Source organism: Brachyhypopomus gauderio, chromosome 2 (assembly GCF_052324685.1).
Source record: "Brachyhypopomus gauderio isolate BG-103 chromosome 2, BGAUD_0.2, whole genome shotgun sequence".
NCBI classification, from domain to species: Eukaryota; Metazoa; Chordata; class Actinopteri; order Gymnotiformes; family Hypopomidae; genus Brachyhypopomus; species Brachyhypopomus gauderio.
The window spans coordinates 7,712,062-7,729,269 of NC_135212.1; the positions used below are offsets into that span (position 1 = coordinate 7,712,062).

Below are 17,208 nucleotides of genomic sequence, written 5' to 3' on the forward strand. Positions count from 1 at the left end.
TTCAGATATTCAGCCAGGCTCCAGAAAATATGTGGACATCTTATTTACAAATTAAACGGCTGTTCACATGAATTCTCTTTCTGTTCTCATTAATTCCCTTTCTCTCATTTGCAAGTGTGAGCATTCCTTTATTATTGTTTTGTCCTTTTTGCCCTTCTTTTCAATATTCCTCACTTCTGTTAGGATCGTTCTGGTTTCCAATATAATGAGTGGCTTCTTGTTGGCGACATGCGATTGAAGCTCTGAACGTCTCTCAACGTCTCCGAGTGTCTCTGTGGAGAGCAGCTTTGTTCTCCGTGAGGAGAGGCGTGATACTGCAGCCTCCAGGATGAATGACTTTTCTTTTATTCCTTGACCACGTTGATTAATGTGCTCCTACTGCTGGCCGTGGCAGTGCTGTAAGTGATGGTGCTCTGAGTGTTCTCCAGTCAATACCCCAGACGACTTACACAATCAAACCTGCCCCCCCTTCCTGAAGAACAAGGAACTGTGAATTGTCTCAGTTTGGGCGGCTAATGGTGCCTGCCATAGTTCACCTTTTCACATGCACTCTCGTGGGGTGAGGGGGCAGCACGGTGCACGCTCGTCGGCTGTGCACAGAGGAGCAGGAACGGACGCTCCATGAGGGCGCAAAACACACACACACACACACACACACACACACACACACACAGCGGGGTGAGGAAGACGATGGCAGGCAGGGCACAGGACCAGGAGGACGAGGACTGCAGTGAGGATGGGATCTAGAAGCTTTTAGACACTGAACGTTTTTCTATGCCAAAAGGTCTGAGTGGAAGATGGAGCGGAAGATTCAGAGACTTCAGAGAAAATAAGTACTGATCAGGAGTTCTTCTGTTGGAAGGAAACTGTTAAATCGTGATGTTTCCGATGATGGTAGCGAGCGGGCTGGGGTGGGATGTGGTGTAGTGGGGTGGGGTGGTGGAGTGGGGTGGTGTGGTGAAATGGGCTCTGGTGGTGTGGTGGTGTGGGGTGAAGTGGGCTCTGGTGGTGTAGTGGAGTAGGGTGGAGTGGGCTGGTGGTGTAGTGGGGTAGGGTGGAGTGGTGGAGTGGGCTGGTGGTGTAGTGGGGTGGGGTGGTGTAGTGGTGTGGTGGTGTGAGGTGAAGTGGGCTCTGGTGGTGTAGTGGAGTAGGGTGGAGTGGTGGAGTGGGCTGGTGGTGTAGTGGAGTAGGGTGGAGTGGGCTGGTGGTGTAGTGGAGTGGGCTGGTGGTGTAGTGGAGTGGGCTGGTGGTGTAGTGGAGTAGGGTGGTGTAGTGGAGTGGGGTGGTGGTGTAGTGGAGTGGGGTGGTGGTGTAGTGGAGTGGGGTGGTGTAGTGGAGTAGGGTGGTGTAGTGGAGTGGGCTGGTGGTGTAGTGGAGTGGGCTGGTGGTGTAGTGGAGTAGGGTGGTGGTGTAGTGGAGTGGGGTGGTGTGGTGGAGTAGGGTGGTGTAGTGGAGTAGGGTGGTGTAGTGGAGTAGGGTGGTGTAGTGGAGTAGGGTGGAGTGGGCTGGTGGTGTAGTGGAGTGGGCTGGTGGTGTAGTGGGGTGTGGTGGGCTGGTGGTGTAGTGGAGTAGGGTGGTGTAGTGGGGTGGTGTGGGCTGGTGGTGTAGTGGAGTAGGGTGGTGTAGTGGGGTGGTGTGGGGTGGTGGTGTAGTGGAGTGGGGTGGAGTGGTGGAGTGGGGTGGTGGTGTAGTGGAGTGGGGTGGTGTAGTGGGGTGTGGTGGGCTGGTGGTGGAGTGGGGTGTGGTGTTGATTTCTTTTCAAAATGGCAGCATTAAAGCTTGATGAGGTGAGTGCACAGCATTGTGATTAAATCCAAACATAAAGAGGTTGTTGGTGATGTAATGTTCGTTCAGGAAAAGTAGTTATTAACAGAACTCGCAAGTCATGAAGGTCAGAAGATCAATGTCTCCCAGTGGAGATGAGTGTGCAGGGAAGTATAGCGGTCAGATTCTGTAGCATAAACACTGGTGTGCGCTTAGGTTAGACACAGAGTAAGGTTGTGTGGACATTCTCCAGAAGACATAATCCAACATCTGCTGCATGCTGACGTGCTGAACTGGGTGGGATGATTAGATCAGCATGAATGGTCTTTTATAAGTCACCTTTGAACAAACTCCTCCTGTGATGCGGAGGGCATACAGGTTCACCTGTCCCGAGTCAGCAGGGTCCGTTCTGTGGTGAGGAGACAGATTCCCGCTGTGTCACAGGCCTGAAGTCGTTTTGGTCTGTTTTAGATGGACACATTTTGTGCCTGGAGCTTTTCTTGCACTCTGAAACATAAAACACAACGTCAGCTGTTGGATTTTATACTTGGATAAGCGAGTATGGACGAAGGTGGGGGAAAGAGGAAGAGTGAAGGACTCTGTGACAGTGGAACTCTTTCAAGCTGGTGAGAACTGAACTTTCACAAACGGGCTTCATTCAGCCAGGGCTGAACTGCTCTGGGAGGGAACCGGGCCGTATAGGTTCTCTGCCCACGATGAGAGGCTCCTGGGAAATTCCTTAAATTTTCTTTTGAGTTCATTTGGTTTGTGATTAGTTGGTGTCCCTTTGGGAGACATCTCATCTTTATTATTGATCTGTTTATTTCCTGCGCTTAATCATTTGTGGTTTGTTTTAATGGGTTTCTTTTTTGTGATCTTGCTCTTAGTTTTTCAGTTCTCTGTTTTTGGGCTTGTTTATATGTAAATGTATCAAATTGTCTTTTAAAATCACTTCTCTCTCCCTCTATCTGTCCATCAACCACCACCCCCTCCCCCCCCACCCAGATATGGACCTGCAGTATTTCTGGTGCTGGACTGCTTTTGAAGACTACCTCCTCTTCTGTTTCTGCTTCGCTCTGCTGTGCGCCTTCACCACCTTCCTCTTCCTCGACTGGATGATGTTCGTGGAGGGCCTTGGCTCACTGGCTGTGCTTTTTGAAGCCATGTTGGGCCTGCCCCAGCTGGTGCAGAACTACTCCAACCGCTCCACCCATGGCATGAGGTGAGCCCCTGCAGGGAGACCCCACGGCGCTGCCATGCCAGTCTGTACCAGGCTCTCTCCTGTCTGCTGGTGTTTCTTCCTGCTCAGTCCTGAGCTGGTGTTTTGCCCATAAACTTGATGGACTGGCAAAAATGGCAACTTGACAGATTATCATTCATCATAAAACAGCCATCAGGCAGTAGAAGGTGACTGGTCGTTTGAGGCTGAGCTGAGAATGAAGGGCTTCCTCTGAGCAGTTTTGACACGTTCAGTGTCAGCTATCTGTGGATGAGTTGTGGAAGCAGTGAGACCAAGGGTGTGGGGTCTGTACCGCACGCTCCAGGAGTGGGGTATGTACAGTACGCTCCCCAGGGTGTGGGTTCTGTACCGCACTCTTCAGGAGTGGGGTCTGTACCGCACGCTCCAGGAGTGGGGTATGTACCGCACGCTCCCCAGGGTGTGGGGTCTGTACCGCACGCTCCCCTGGGTGTGGGGTCTGTACCGCACGCTCCCCTGGGTGTGGGGTCTGTACTGCACGCTCCCCAGGGTGTGGGGTCTGTACCGCACGCTCCCCAGGGTGTGGGGTCTGTACCGCACACTCCCCAGGGTGTGGGGTCTGTACCGCACGCTCCCCAGGGTGTGGGGTCTGTACCGCACGCTCCCCAGGGAAGGGGTGAGGTTCACCGGCGCCCGAGTGAGGACAGGGTGAGGTTCACCGACGGCTGTGGGCAAGTGTAAGTCATATAAAGAAGTGGGAACTATATAGAGAGACAGGAAGACAGCGGTAGAGCTGCTATTGCACAGAGAGTGTTGCTGAGATCCTTGAGATGGCACTTTGGTCACAGTCTTGGCCCTGTTCCCCAGGTACTGGTACTGTTCCCCAGGTACTGGTACTGTTGGTACTGTTCCCCAGGTACTGGTACTGTTCCCCAGGTACTGGTACTGTTGGTACTGTTCCCCAGGTACCAGGGCAGTGATGTGCTGGGAGGATCCTTATGGAAGGGATGTGTTGGCTCACCATTAATCCTAATGGTCATTAGATGGTCGTGCACTAACTGTGATCGTTATTTTGTGTTGTGAGGGATCTGGCTGGGGAGGGTTCTCCTAAACACTCCCTTCATTCCAGACAACTTCCCACCACCAACTATACGAGTTGGGGTGTGTGTGTGTGTGTGTGTGTGTGTGTGTGTGTGTGTGTGTGTGTGTGTGTGTGTGTGTGTGTGTGTGTGTGTGTGTGTGTGTGTGTGTGTGTGTGTGTGTGTGTGTGTGTGTGTGACAGCAGCTGTCCTCTCTTTCACAGAAATGCTCTTTTATCTTCTGGACATTTATCTGGACATTTACTTGGATGTGGTTCACAGCTTTGACTTCAGTTTAAAAAGTGACTTTTTAAGTGTTTTGTATGTTTTTGTTTCCACAGGTTCACAAGCTGTCTGTGCTGTGTGGGATTTTGTTGTTATTTTTGAGAACATCATTTCTGGTGAGCCCTGTGGAGATGAAGCAGGGGTGTGAATTAGTTGCTCTTTTTACTCGTGTGGACTTGTTCTGAGTCGGAGGTGGTGATCACAGTGGTGTTAGAGGTGTGAAGACTCAATCTGCTGGTGCCTCAATCCCACTTGTCTGAAGCATTGTCACGGACACCTGGTCCCGCCTCTTGAGAGCGCACAGGCCCCGCCTCTCCAGAAAGCCCCATTAACTTCACTTGCACTGCTGGGCTCTTTTGTGATGGTGAAACGAACTAGTGGAAAGGAGCAGGGCACGAGTCGAGGGGGGGGGGGGCTCTCAGCAGAGAACGTTTGGAGGTGACAGAGCTGTGGCGGAGCTGCTCCGATGTCCAGGGCACTAGCTCCCCCACCAGGAGGCCCAGGGTCGGCCTCTGGGTGTCTCCTGATTACCCATGGGAGTCCCACACTCCTGCTTGTACCAAACAAGTAAGCCATCACAGTTCTATGGAGATAGTTTACCTCAGTAGGGTAACTGGACACACACACACGCCCACAATAGCACACACACGAAAACGAACACACACAGATGCTTTATTGAGCTGTTGTTGTTATTGTTATAGCAAATTGTAGTTGTGGAGGGTTGGGGCAGCATCAATCTGTGTGTGTGTCTGTGTGTGTGTGTGTACCCCATGCACTTTTCAAGCAGTGCATTACTGCACAGTCAGGTTATTAACACTCATAAGTCTTCTGTAACTGGTAATGAAAGACTGTTGGAATATAGACATCTATTCAGATAATGGGCACCAGCAAAGACACACTCTTCATCACCACGACTGCGGTCTGCAGTGGAGAGGTCTATGGGCCACCGCACACGCTGTCTACACCCCACACATGTGTGGAGAACACCCTCACCTCCACAACACACGCTGCCTACACCCCACACAGGTGTGGAGAACACCCTCACCTCCACAACACACGCTGCCTACACCCCACACAGGTGTGGAGAACACCCTCACCTCCACAACACACCGCCTACACCCCACACAGGTGTGGAGAACGCCCTCACCTCCACAACACACCGCCTACACCCCACACAGGTGTGGAGAACACCCTCACCTCCACAACACACCGCCTACACCCCACACAGGTGTGGAGAACGCCCTCACCTACACAACACACGCTGCCTACACCCCACACAGGTGTGGAGAACACCCTCACCTCCACAACACATGCTGCCTACACCCCACACAGGTGTGGAGAACGCCCTCACCTCCACAACACACGCTGCCTACACCCCACACAGGTGTGGAGAACACCCTCACCTACACAACACGCTGCCTACACCCCACACAGGTGTGGAGAACACCCTCACCTACACAACACACCGCCTACACCCCACACATGTGTGGAGAACGCCCTCACCTACACAACACACACTGCCTACACCCCACACAGGTGTGGAGAATGCCCTCACCTACACAACACACGCTGCCTACACCCCACACAGGTGTGGAGAACGCCCTCACCTACACAACACACCGCCTACACGCCACACAAGTGTGGAGAACGCCCTCACCTACACAACACACACTGCCTACACCCCACACAGGTGTGGAGAACGCCCTCACCTACACAACACACCGCCTACACTCCACACAGGTGTGGAGAACGCCCTCACCTACACAACACACACTGCCTACACGCCACACAGGTGTGGAGAACGCCCTCACCTACACAACACACACTGCCTACACGCCACACAGGTGTGGAGAACGCCCTCACCTACACAACACACACTGCCTACACGCCACACAGGTGTGGAGAACGCCCTCACCTACACAACACACACTGCCTACACCCCACACAGGTGTGGAGAACGCCCTCACCTACACAACACACCGCCTACACCCCACACAGGTGTGGAGAACGCCCTCACCTACACAACACACACTGCCTACACGCCACACAGGTGTGGAGAACGCCCTCACCTACACAACACACACTGCCTACACCCCACACAGGTGTGGAGAACGCCCTCACCTACACAACACACCGCCTACACCCCACACAGGTGTGGAGAACGCCCTCACCTACACAACACACACTGCCTACACCCCACACAGGTGTGGAGAACGCCCTCACCTACACAACACGCTGCCTACACCCCTAGTTTAGCAGTAGTCACAGGGGCGTTTTCCCAAACGCGTCATGCACTGTAGAAGGTATTAACGCCCTCGGGCCTCTTCACCACTGCAGTCTCTGTCCTGTGCTCGGCTCCATCCACAGCTGCTATGGGCCGTGGCAGGGCTGTGTTAGGCTGCATGACTGATGCTCTGCTGAGCCAATTAGGGGTGAGTTTGGCCCGGCAGGAGGCGGCACTACTGCATTGAACATTTCTCCTGCTGTAGTGTGTGTGTGTGTGTGAGTGTGTGAGTGTGTGTGTGAGTGTGTGTGTGTGTGTGTGTGTGGGTGTGTGTGTGTGTGTGTGGCAGCACTGATACACCTTGGGCATGGGCTCATTAGCACTGTGCAAGCAGGTGTTGGGCAAAGCAGACCTCCTGCCTAGGAGCCGATTGGTCAGCCTCTGTCATGTGATCGAGTGCTGATTGATTACCCTCAGCCATGAGGTTTTTGTGCTGTGCCACTTGTAAACAGAAGCGGAAATGCGTGGATTGTTCTGTAGTTTGGGGCATGATTGTGTCTCCAGTTCCACCTGCTGGCGTGAGCAAACACCTGCTCTCCACTCCGCACTCCTGCAGGAGCCAGAGCTGCTGTATTCCAGACCTCCACACACTCCACACACACTGCACGGGGCTTTCAGTGAGCACAACACACTGGTCTGGTGGGATGCATGTAGCAGAATTGTATTTATTGATTATTTGTTTATTGATCTCTGTCACCTTAATCCTGATCTCTCCATATCTCTCTCTCTCTCTCTCTCTCTCTCTCTCTCTCTCTCTATTGTATCTGTCTCTCTTGTAGTGATGACCTTGTCTGCTTTCTTCAGAGGAATTGCCGATAGGTTCTCCCTCTGTTTTGTCTAGAGAAAACTGCTTCATTTTTTTCATTCAATGTTTAACATCCAACTTTCTCAAGTTGGGAACGACTGAATCGATGCTGCATCTTTCAGATCTTGAACAGTCTGCTTCCCCCTTTCTTCCTCTCGTCTGATTTGGTCTTCCTCATCTTCCTCATCTTGCGCGTGTCGTCCGCAGGTCGGGAGCTGTGTGGCGACCCAGAGGGGTTGTGTGCAGGGATGTGGAAGGATAAGACGACGACGATGATGATGACGATGAAAATGATGAGGTTCATTTAAAATAGAATAGAGGCTTTTCCATTGAAGCTCACTGGAGTGCACTAACAAAGTGAAACTCTCAAGAGTCAGAATTCAGCCCTTAAAGTGGGCCGGCTTTGACCAGGCAGAGCGGTTTTGATCTACAGTGGAAGCAAACTTGTGAAGTCTGCTTTTAACCCCAGCTCAATCTCCTGAGATGATGAGAGGACTGACTTGAAGAGAGAGTATTAAAGCACTGGTGGTTGCATTGAGAAGCAGCAGGGGGTCTAGGTCTGGGGACAGGGGAGGACTCTGCCTGCCCTCTGCCTCTGGGTCTCCGTGTCCACCCTGTTCCTATGGAACATCCCAGAGATGCAGACGCTGCTGGTTTTATTCCTTCAGTTCTCTGTAGCCCGTTGAATGTGCGCGCTTCTTTTCACCAACACCCCTCCACCCGCACCCCCACCTAAGCCCCCCAGGAGGGGGCGCACGTGCTCGGACCCTGGTGCTAGGCTCTCGCAGGGTGGGGAGTTGGGATTTGCTAGGTGCTGAGTGTTCTTCCCACTTATACTGCTGTGATGAATCCTTAATGAAGCTTGTCTGTCTTGATACCTGTCTGTCTGTCTGTGTCAATGTGGTTCTCTGTCTAGCTTGATCTGTCTCTCTGCCTTAAGTCAGTCCATGTGCAGAGAGATTTATAAAGCATCGTACTTTCATGCCTTCTTGATTCTGTGCTGAAATACCAGCTGTTCCTGCTGAGATCTGGGAGCTCAGGCTGGTATTTGGGCAAGTATACCTCGTTCTATCACAACACTGATGTTTAACCATGTCATCAAATAATTAAATAAAGCAAGGATCAGAAGTTTGAACACTGTTGATGTTCTGGGAGTTGGGCTTTGTTCATTTATGTCCTGTCTGTTCTACAGTCGTCTGCATAATCTAATATATGCACGCATGTGTGTGTCTGAGTGGGTGGGGTGTGCAGTGGGTGTAGGTGGGGTGGTGTGGTGTGGGGAAGGTGTAGGTGTAGGTAGGATGGGGAGGGTGTAGGTGTAGGTAGGATGGCGTGGGCGTTGTGGGTGTAGGTGGGGTGTCTTGGGTGGTGGGGTGGGGTGATGTAGGTGTAGGTACGATGGCGTGGGCATGGGTGGTGTAGGTGGGGTGGTGTGGGCATGGGTGGTGTGGGTGTAGGTGGAGTGGTGTAGGTGTAGGTAGGATGGCGTGGGTGTGGGTGGTGTGGGTGTAGGTGGGGTGGTGTGGGTGTAGGTGTAGGTAGGATGGCGTGGGTGGTGTGGGTGTAGGTGGCGTGGGCGTGGGTGGTGTGGGTGTAGGTGGGGTGGGGTGTGGATGGTGTGGGTGTAGGTGGGGTGGTGTGGGTGTAGGTGTAGGTAGGATGGCGTGGGTGGTGTGGGTGTAGGTGGCGTGGGTGGTGTGGGTGTAGGTGGTGTGAGGAGGGTGTAGGTGTAGGGAGGATGGCGTGAGTGGTGTGGGTGTAGGTGGGGTGGGCGTGGGTGGTGTAGGTGGGGTGGGCGTGGGTGGTGAGGATGTAGGTGTAGGGAGGATGCCATGGGCGTGGGTGGTGTGGGTGTAGGAGGGGTGGCGTGGGCATGTGTGGTGTAGGTGGGGTGGACGTGGGTGGTGTAGGTGGCGTGGGCGTGGGTGGTGTGGGTGTAGGTGGTGTGAGGAGGGTGTAGGTGTAGGGAGGATGGCGTGAGTGGTGTGGGTGTAGGTGGGGTGGGCGTGGGTGGTGTAGGTGGCGTGGGCGTGGGTGGTGTGGGTGTAGGTGGTGTGAGGAGGGTGTAGGTGTAGGGAGGATGGCGTGAGTGGTGTGGGTGTAGGTGGGGTGGGCGTGGGTGGTGTAGGTGGGGTGGCATGGGCGTGGGTGGTGTGGAGTGGTGAGGATGTAGGTGTAGGGAGGATGCCCTGGGCGTGGGTGGTGTGGGTGTAGGCGGGGTGGGCGTGGGTGGTGTAGGTGTAGGAGGGGTGGCGTGGGCATGGGTGGGGTGGACGTGGGTAGTGTAGGTGGAATGGGCGTGGGTGGTGTGGGTGTAGGTAGGATGGTGTGGGTGGTGTAGGTGGGGTGGCGTGGGTGGTGTAGGTGGGGTGGCGTGGGTGGTGTAGGTGTAGGTGGGGTGGTGTGGGCATGGGTGGTGTGGGTGTAGGTGGGGTGATGTGGGGTTGGTGTAGGTGTAGGGAGGATGGCGTGGGCATGGGTGGTGTGGGTGTAGATGGGGTGGGGAGGGTGTAGGTGGGGTGGGGTGGACGTGGGTGGTGTGGGGTGGGGAGGGTGTAGTTGTAGGTAGGATGACGTGGGTGTAGGTGGGGTGGTGTGGGGAGGGTGTAGGTGTAGGTAGGATGGCGTGGGTGTAGGTGGGGTGAGGTGGTGTGGATATGCATATGGGAGTGTGTGTGTGTGTGTGCGTGTGCATGCTTGTGTGTCTGTTGTGTATGGAAAGATCAATGTTGGTCTTGTCTGAGGTGAGTGCAAAGATATGTAACCCACCGTGTGTGTGTTCGTTCACCGTGTGTGTGTGTGTGTGTGTGTGTGTGTGTGTGTGTGTGTGTGTGGGTGTGTGTGTGTGTGTTCACTGTGTGTGTGGTACCCGCTGGGTGCGTGTGTGTGTGTGTGTGTTCACCATGTGTGTGTGGAACCGCTGAGTGTGTGTGCCCACTGTGTGCATGTGCAGCATCAGTATACCTAATCAATACACCGATCATTTCTGCTCAATTCTCTTTATCCCTAATCAATACAACAGTTTGGCTGAAATAGCATTTTAAAAATCCCCCATCAGGAGGGGGGGGGGGCATGTGGCACTTTGGTGAAGTGCTGGAGTGTTTCAGGGGGAATTGAGGGCAAGATGAACATCCTTAAAAGTGACATTTTGACTTTGTCTCTACGATGACGCAGTTGTGGCAGCTTTGCTCTTGTGCAGTTGCCCCGCCCCCGTTAATTACCTCGTTACTGTGTCATCCTCGTTAATGATGTTTGCTGTCTCTGAGGCACAGCAGTGCTCATGCATGGGGGAGGGAGAGATGTGGGGGCTTTAGTGCAGCAGGACTGTGTGTCCTGGGAGAACTCTCACAGCAGAGCTGCAGGACACTCAGCACAAACCCTGCACAACTAGAGTGCCATGAATGACTAACACTCGGTCTTTTAATATGATGATTTCATGACTGCATCTAGTTTTAAACTATAATAATTATTGTAAGCCTATATGTCTAATTCATATAGGTGCTGTGTATATATGACTCGTCATCATCTCTAGATGAGTCTGCCATAACCACCTCCTGTGTGGTACTAGAGCAGGGGTGCCCACAAGTTTTCAGCTTGCGAGCTACTTATAAGATGACCAAGTCAGAAAGATCTACCTTTTCAAGATCGCCTGGAGTGAGATTTGAACCTTAAGTGTAAATTGTTGACGTCCCTGTCCTCTCCACACACACTCCGTCCCTGTCCTCTCCACATACTCCGTCCCTGTCCTCTCCTCACACACTCCGTGCCTGTCCTCTCCTCACACACTCCGTGCCTGTCCTCTCCTCACACACTCCGTGCCTGTCCTCTCCACATACCCCGTCCCTGTCCTCTCCTCACACACTCCGTCCCTGTCCTCTCCTCACACACTCCGTCCCTGTCCTCTCCACACACTCCGTCCCTGTCCTCTCCTCACACACTCCGTGCCTGTCCTCTCCTCACACACTCCGTGCCTGTCCTCTCCACATACCCCGTCCCTGTCCTCTCCTCACACACTCTGTCCCTGTCCTCTCCACACACTCCGTCCCTGTCCTCTCCACACACACTCCGTGCCTGTCCTCTCCTCACACACTCTGTCCCTGTCCTCTCCACACACTCCGTCCCTGTACTCCCCACACACACTCCGTGCCTGTCCTCTCCACACACACTCCGTGCCTGTCCTCTCCACACACACTCCGTCCCTGTCCTCTCCACACACACTCCGTCCCTGTCCTCTCCACACACACTCCGTCCCTGTCCTCTCCACACACACTCCGTCCCTGTCCTCTCCTCACACACTCCGTGCCTGTCCTCTCCTCACACACTCCGTCCCTGTCCTCTCCTCACACACTCCGTCCCTGTCCTCTCCTCACACACTCCGTGCCTGTCCTCTCCACACACACTCCGTGCCTGTCCTCTCCACACACACTCCGTGCCTGTCCTCTCCACACACACTCCGTGCCTGTCCTCTCCACACACACTCCGTCCCTGTCCTCTCCACACACACTCCGTCCCTGTCCTCTCCACACACACTCCGTCCCTGTCCTCTCCACGCACTGAAGTCAGTTTAAGGTTAAAACCTTGGTAGCATCAATGGTTAACTAGGATATCACCCTGACGAGTCAGGATGGCAGGAGAGGAGATCCCTACACCACCAGGAGTACACCACCATGTTGGGAGGGTCAGGCTTGGCCACTGGGTTGGTCTGTGACTGTCTAGGCTCTGATACAGGCAGAAGATCAGCTCCATTCTACTAGGACCACTGGGCTTGAGGAGTGAGTGGCCCCTCTCTGGCCTCTCCCCTCTGCCCCTCGGAGCAAACGACGGGAAGACCACTCCTCCTCCTGAAGACCACTCCTCCTCTTGAAGACCACTCCTCCTCTTGAAGACCACTCCTCCTCCTGAAGACCACTCCTCCTCCTGAAGACCACTCCTCCTCCTGAAGACCACTTCTCCTCCTGAAGAACACTCCTCCTCCTGATGTTAATGCAGTCACCTGTGAACGTTTCGTATTCATAGCTTAGGCGGTGAGGAGAGGAGGCGGTGTTCCCCTCCTCCCCCATGAAGCCCTCGGCGCGGGTCCGACTCGTCCTTGTTCTGGGGCCGGCGTGGAGCTCCTTCACGAGGACGTGGTCTGAGGCTCCGTGTGTAAAGAGATCTATTTATAACCTGCTGATCGTAATGATTTGGAAAAATGAAAAATTGCGTGTTCAGTCTTCTGCATAAATGCACTGCAGAACTGCATGTCTTGAGGCATGTCCAGAGGCGAAGGGCTTTCAGAGTGAGCACGTTGGCTGTGATTGTGGGGAATTGGTATTCAAAGGGGGCTGGCATGCAGTTGACAGCCTTGCTTTTAAATAGCGCTCTCTTCTGCAGGGCTTTTATAGAAATGAAGAAATGTAGTGAGTAAACGTCTCAGTTTGACAGAAAACTATACACATTACAGGAAAATCTCTTTCATGTTGACTCTTGGGAATTTATTAAATAGGAAGGTTTCATAATAGATTATATTGGATTCCTTTATTGTCATTGCACAAAGTTCAATGAAACGGAGTAATAGCCGTGACTCACATAACAAGCAACATTAAAAACAGATGACTTTCAACGACACTGTATAAAACTATATATAAATTGTAGTACAAAAGTACACAGTTTCCAGAGAAACGAGATGTTTGAGAGACCGCTGTCCTTCCTCAGCTATGCAAATTACTCCTACACATACACACACACACACACACACACACACACATGGACGTCATTTTGATTTCAAAAGTGGGGGGGGGACATGCATTCGTCGCTATTTAAATATTTGGTTTTAACCGTAAAAACTGGGGGGGACCAAAACCGGCTTTTGAAAAAGTGGGGGGGACGTCCCCCCCGTCCCCCCCCCCAATTACGTGCGTGCACACACACACACACTATACTGCCAAAAGTGTTCACTCACCTTCCTTGATTTCCTTGAAAGCATGGATCCATCCTGGCCTCCCATCCTGCTATTAATGGTTCAGGCTGGTGGTGTGGGGGATATTTTCCTGGCACACTTTGGGCCCATTAGTACCAAAGTACCTTAGTATTGTTGTTGACCATGTCCATCCCATTATGACCACAGTGTATCCATCTTCTGATGGCCACTTCCAGCAGAATAACGGCCCATGTCATAAAGCGCAAATCATCTCAGACTGGTTTCTTGAACACAGCAATGAGTTCACTGTACTGGAATGGCCTCCACTGTCACCAGATCTCAATCCAGTAGAGCACCTTTGGGATGTGGATTCTGCAACAACCGCGTGATGTGGGTCCAACCCGGTACTAGCAAGATGTACCTAATAAAGCTGAAGTGGGCCTGTTAACAAAGCAAGATGAAGGTCTCCTCAAGTAGTTAAGGAGTGGTGTTGAGGTCTGTACACACAGGATGTTATTAGTAAGGCTCATTTGTATGGTGTTCATGAATATAACTGAACTATATAACTGTAATGTGGTGCTGATCATCATCTCACAGGTGCCAGCTGTCAGTGTTTGGCAGTGTTCAGTTCTCATATGGCCCCCAGAGTAGAAGCTGGTCTCAACTCTACATCTGTGATGTGATCTACCTGAAGCATCTGCCCGAGGGCAGCAGCTCAAACAGATGATCCACTGATGTCCACAGACGATTCACTGATGTCCATTCATGATGTGTGGTGGCTGCTCTATGGAGGCACTGCGCTGAATACGTCCTCCAAGCTGCTTCTGGGCAGGTCGTGGCCCTCTGGGATCAGTCTGCTCCTGAGATACCTCAGTACCATCTCGATGGAGCAGCCTGCGTACTACAACGCAATACCATACATCTGCAGGCTCTCAGCGTAGCAGAGATGGGAGGGCACCAGCTTCTCCTGCTGGTTGTTTTTCCTGAGGATCCTCAGGGAGTCACTGCTGGACCTTCTCGTCTGCTGCAGTGGTGATGGCAGCGCAGGAGAGATCTGTGTCACCAGGAATGTGAAAGCAGGAACCCTTGGCCCACAGACCCCGTTGATCTATAGTGGATTGGGTCTGTTCTTCAGTCCATTAGGAGTTCAGGATGAGAATGTTCTCAGAACACCATGCTGCCTTCTGTCTCGGTTCTTCCTGAGATCAGTCCGAGCTCAGTTGGGTCATCTGCAAACCCGGTGGTTCTGGGGGAGGAGTTCAGTCATGAGTATGGGCTCAACCCTGGGGGAGCCCGGTTGTGAGTGGAGAGTGACCCAACTGTGGATGGAGGAGGGGTGGTGGCCTAATGTAACTAGTACTGAGGGCACTTGGTCAGAAGGTCTTTGATCCAGTAGTCAGTGAGTGTAATGACCAGTCAGTCTGGGATGGTCTTGTTGGAGACTTAAGTCTGTAAAAATAAAACTTCACGCAATGCCCCTGGTGTGCGGCAGGGTTGTGTGAAGAATAAGAATGACTTCACGAATGCCTGGGCCTTCCTGTGCTTGAACCTTTTTCATTAAGCTGCATGAATCATCAAATGAACTTTAAGGCTTAACTGTAAAACCTTCTCTCTCTCCCTCCCTCCCGCTCTCCATCTCTGGCTCAAACCAGCATAAAGATGGTGATCCTGTGGACTGCTGGTGACATATTCAAGACGACATACTTCGTTCTCAACGAAAGCCCCGCCCAGTTCTGGGTCTGTGGGGCCGTCCAGATTTTGATCGACATCCTCATTCTGCTGCAGGTGGCATACTATGACATCGGATCAAGACTCAAGATCAGATGACCCCATCAGCAGTTGCCGTGATGATGCCAGTCAACTCCAAAACAAGGGCTCCTTTGCAGTGTGCATGTGCATTTTAATAATCAGTTTATATATCATTTTATGTATGTGCTGTGTAAGTTATTTGTAATGTTACATAGGTGTAGCTCTAGCCTGCTCACAACTGCAGTGTCTGAGGTGAGAGATTTTCCCAACGCTTGTACCATAAACTATGACTTTATGTTCATCACAATTTGGTAAATGACACTTTTGCATTGAGTTTAAAGATGGCTCAGGTCTCCGTACGCTGTGAGCAGAAACTGGAACCAGCTGGAACCCCAGAGAAATGAGGCCAGAACTGTGTGGCCCAGACCGCCGTAATGACCAGTCTGGTCCTGGGCTCAGGACACAAGCACAACCCTCCAGCCTTCAGTTCTTCAGGGCTTTTACAATACTTCACCTGAGCTTGGTTAATTGTATAAAAGTACCCTTAAACCAGCAGGAGTCTGTTTGAGGCTTTAAATCGTGTCTGGGAACTGAGGAGTCCTTTTGCTTTAATTGGTTGTTGAAGTCCCTGCTAAAGCAGACAGGAATGGGAGTGTTCCTTCATGATGATATATAAGTCTCAGCCTGCGAACTCTGAGGCTGAGAGTCATTTACTGCTGTTTAATGTCACATACACAAACCTGTCCAGAGATTCCAGCATTGAGATAATGATTACAATGTTGTTCCAAAGTGCAGCCTGCAACATGTTTAAAAATTCATTACAAACTCAGGTAGGAACAGATTGCAGACTGTTAACCCACTGAATATTTGATCCCTTATAGTTGATGTTAAAATGTGAGTTTAAAGGTTAAGGTTTTGGTGTAAGTACCATTAACCAGGCTCTCTTTCAGCATAGTGTGTAGAATAAGTTGAGTTTGCAGGCGTTAGTGACGGTAAGACGACAAATTACAGGTCAGGTGGGAAACCACTGCAGACGTTGGAGATGAGATGAGTGTGTATGGGTCCTTCCTCTCCATTAGGTTCAGCACACACTGGCTCAGTGAGGCTAGTGCTGCTGTGAGCTGGCCAGGAAAGGCTCATTGGTGTCCCAGTGCTAGGTCTACACAGCCCCTCCCCTCGAGAGGGAGGAGCCTACACAGCCCCTCCCCTCCTTACTGTTGTTCACCTTGATTCTGACCGCACACAAGCATGTAGGAGGTCGGGGAGATCAGGCAGTCTGCAGCAGTTCAGTTACCAGTGTCATGACTGTTGGGTTACCAGTGTCATTAATGTTGGGTAACCAGTGTCATTAATGTTGGGTTACCAGTGTCGTTAATGTTGGGTTACCAGTGTCATTAATGTTGGGTTACCAGTGTCATGACTGTTGGGTTACCAGTGTCATTAATGTTGGGTTACCAGTGTCATGACTGTTGGGTTACCAGTGTCATGACTGTTGGGTTACCAGTGTCATGACTGTTGGGTTACCAGTGTCATGACTGTTGGGTTACCAGTGTCATTAATGTTGGGTTACCAGTGTCATTAATGTTGGGTTACCAGTGTCATGACTGTTGGGTTACCAGTGTCATGACTGTTGGGTTACCCGTGTCATGACTGTTGGGTTACCCGTGTCATGACTGTTGGGTTACCAGTGTCATGACTGTTGGGTTACCAGTGTCATGACTGTTGGGTTACCAGTGTCATTAATGTTCTGTTTCAAGGTTTGGTTTTCTAGTTCATCCAGAAGGATAAACTCCAGTGTGTTTTGTTTTGTATGTGTGTCCGGTGTCAGTACTCATGCGGTGTAGTGCTGATGTCATGTACAGTGGCGTCTCTGACTCGAGGAAATGTTACTGAATGAAACTTTTTCAGGGATGACCTGCATAAAAACCTTAAACCCCAGTTCCTGTGTGCAGTTTGTGCTCTCTCTGCAATTTTGTCATGTACAAAACATGCAGGAAACCCCCAACATGACTGTACACACGCACACCCCCCCCCAACACGTCTGACTGCAAACACAATTACCCCAACACTTCTGACTGCAAACACAGACACCCCAATACGTCTGACTAGCAGAGAAACACCCCCCCCAACACATCTGACTGCAGA

General features: G+C 51.9%; 1 protein-coding gene across 5 annotated transcripts in view; it reads left to right on the forward strand.

Annotated features, from left to right (window-relative positions):
• The window catches only part of LOC143485854 (solute carrier family 66 member 2), a 37,762-nt gene extending 20,761 nt beyond the window's left edge, over positions 1-17,001 (forward strand). For all 5 annotated transcript variants that reach the window (XM_076985515.1, XM_076985485.1, XM_076985495.1 and 2 more), the window contains exons 4-5: positions 2,770-2,986; positions 14,967-17,001. In XM_076985515.1, the coding sequence (XP_076841630.1) occupies positions 2,770-2,986; positions 14,967-15,141 (392 nt within the window). In that variant the 3' untranslated portion in view covers positions 15,142-17,001. The remainder of the gene's footprint in view (positions 1-2,769; positions 2,987-14,966) is intronic.
• The last annotated feature ends 207 nt before the right edge of the window (positions 17,002-17,208 follow it).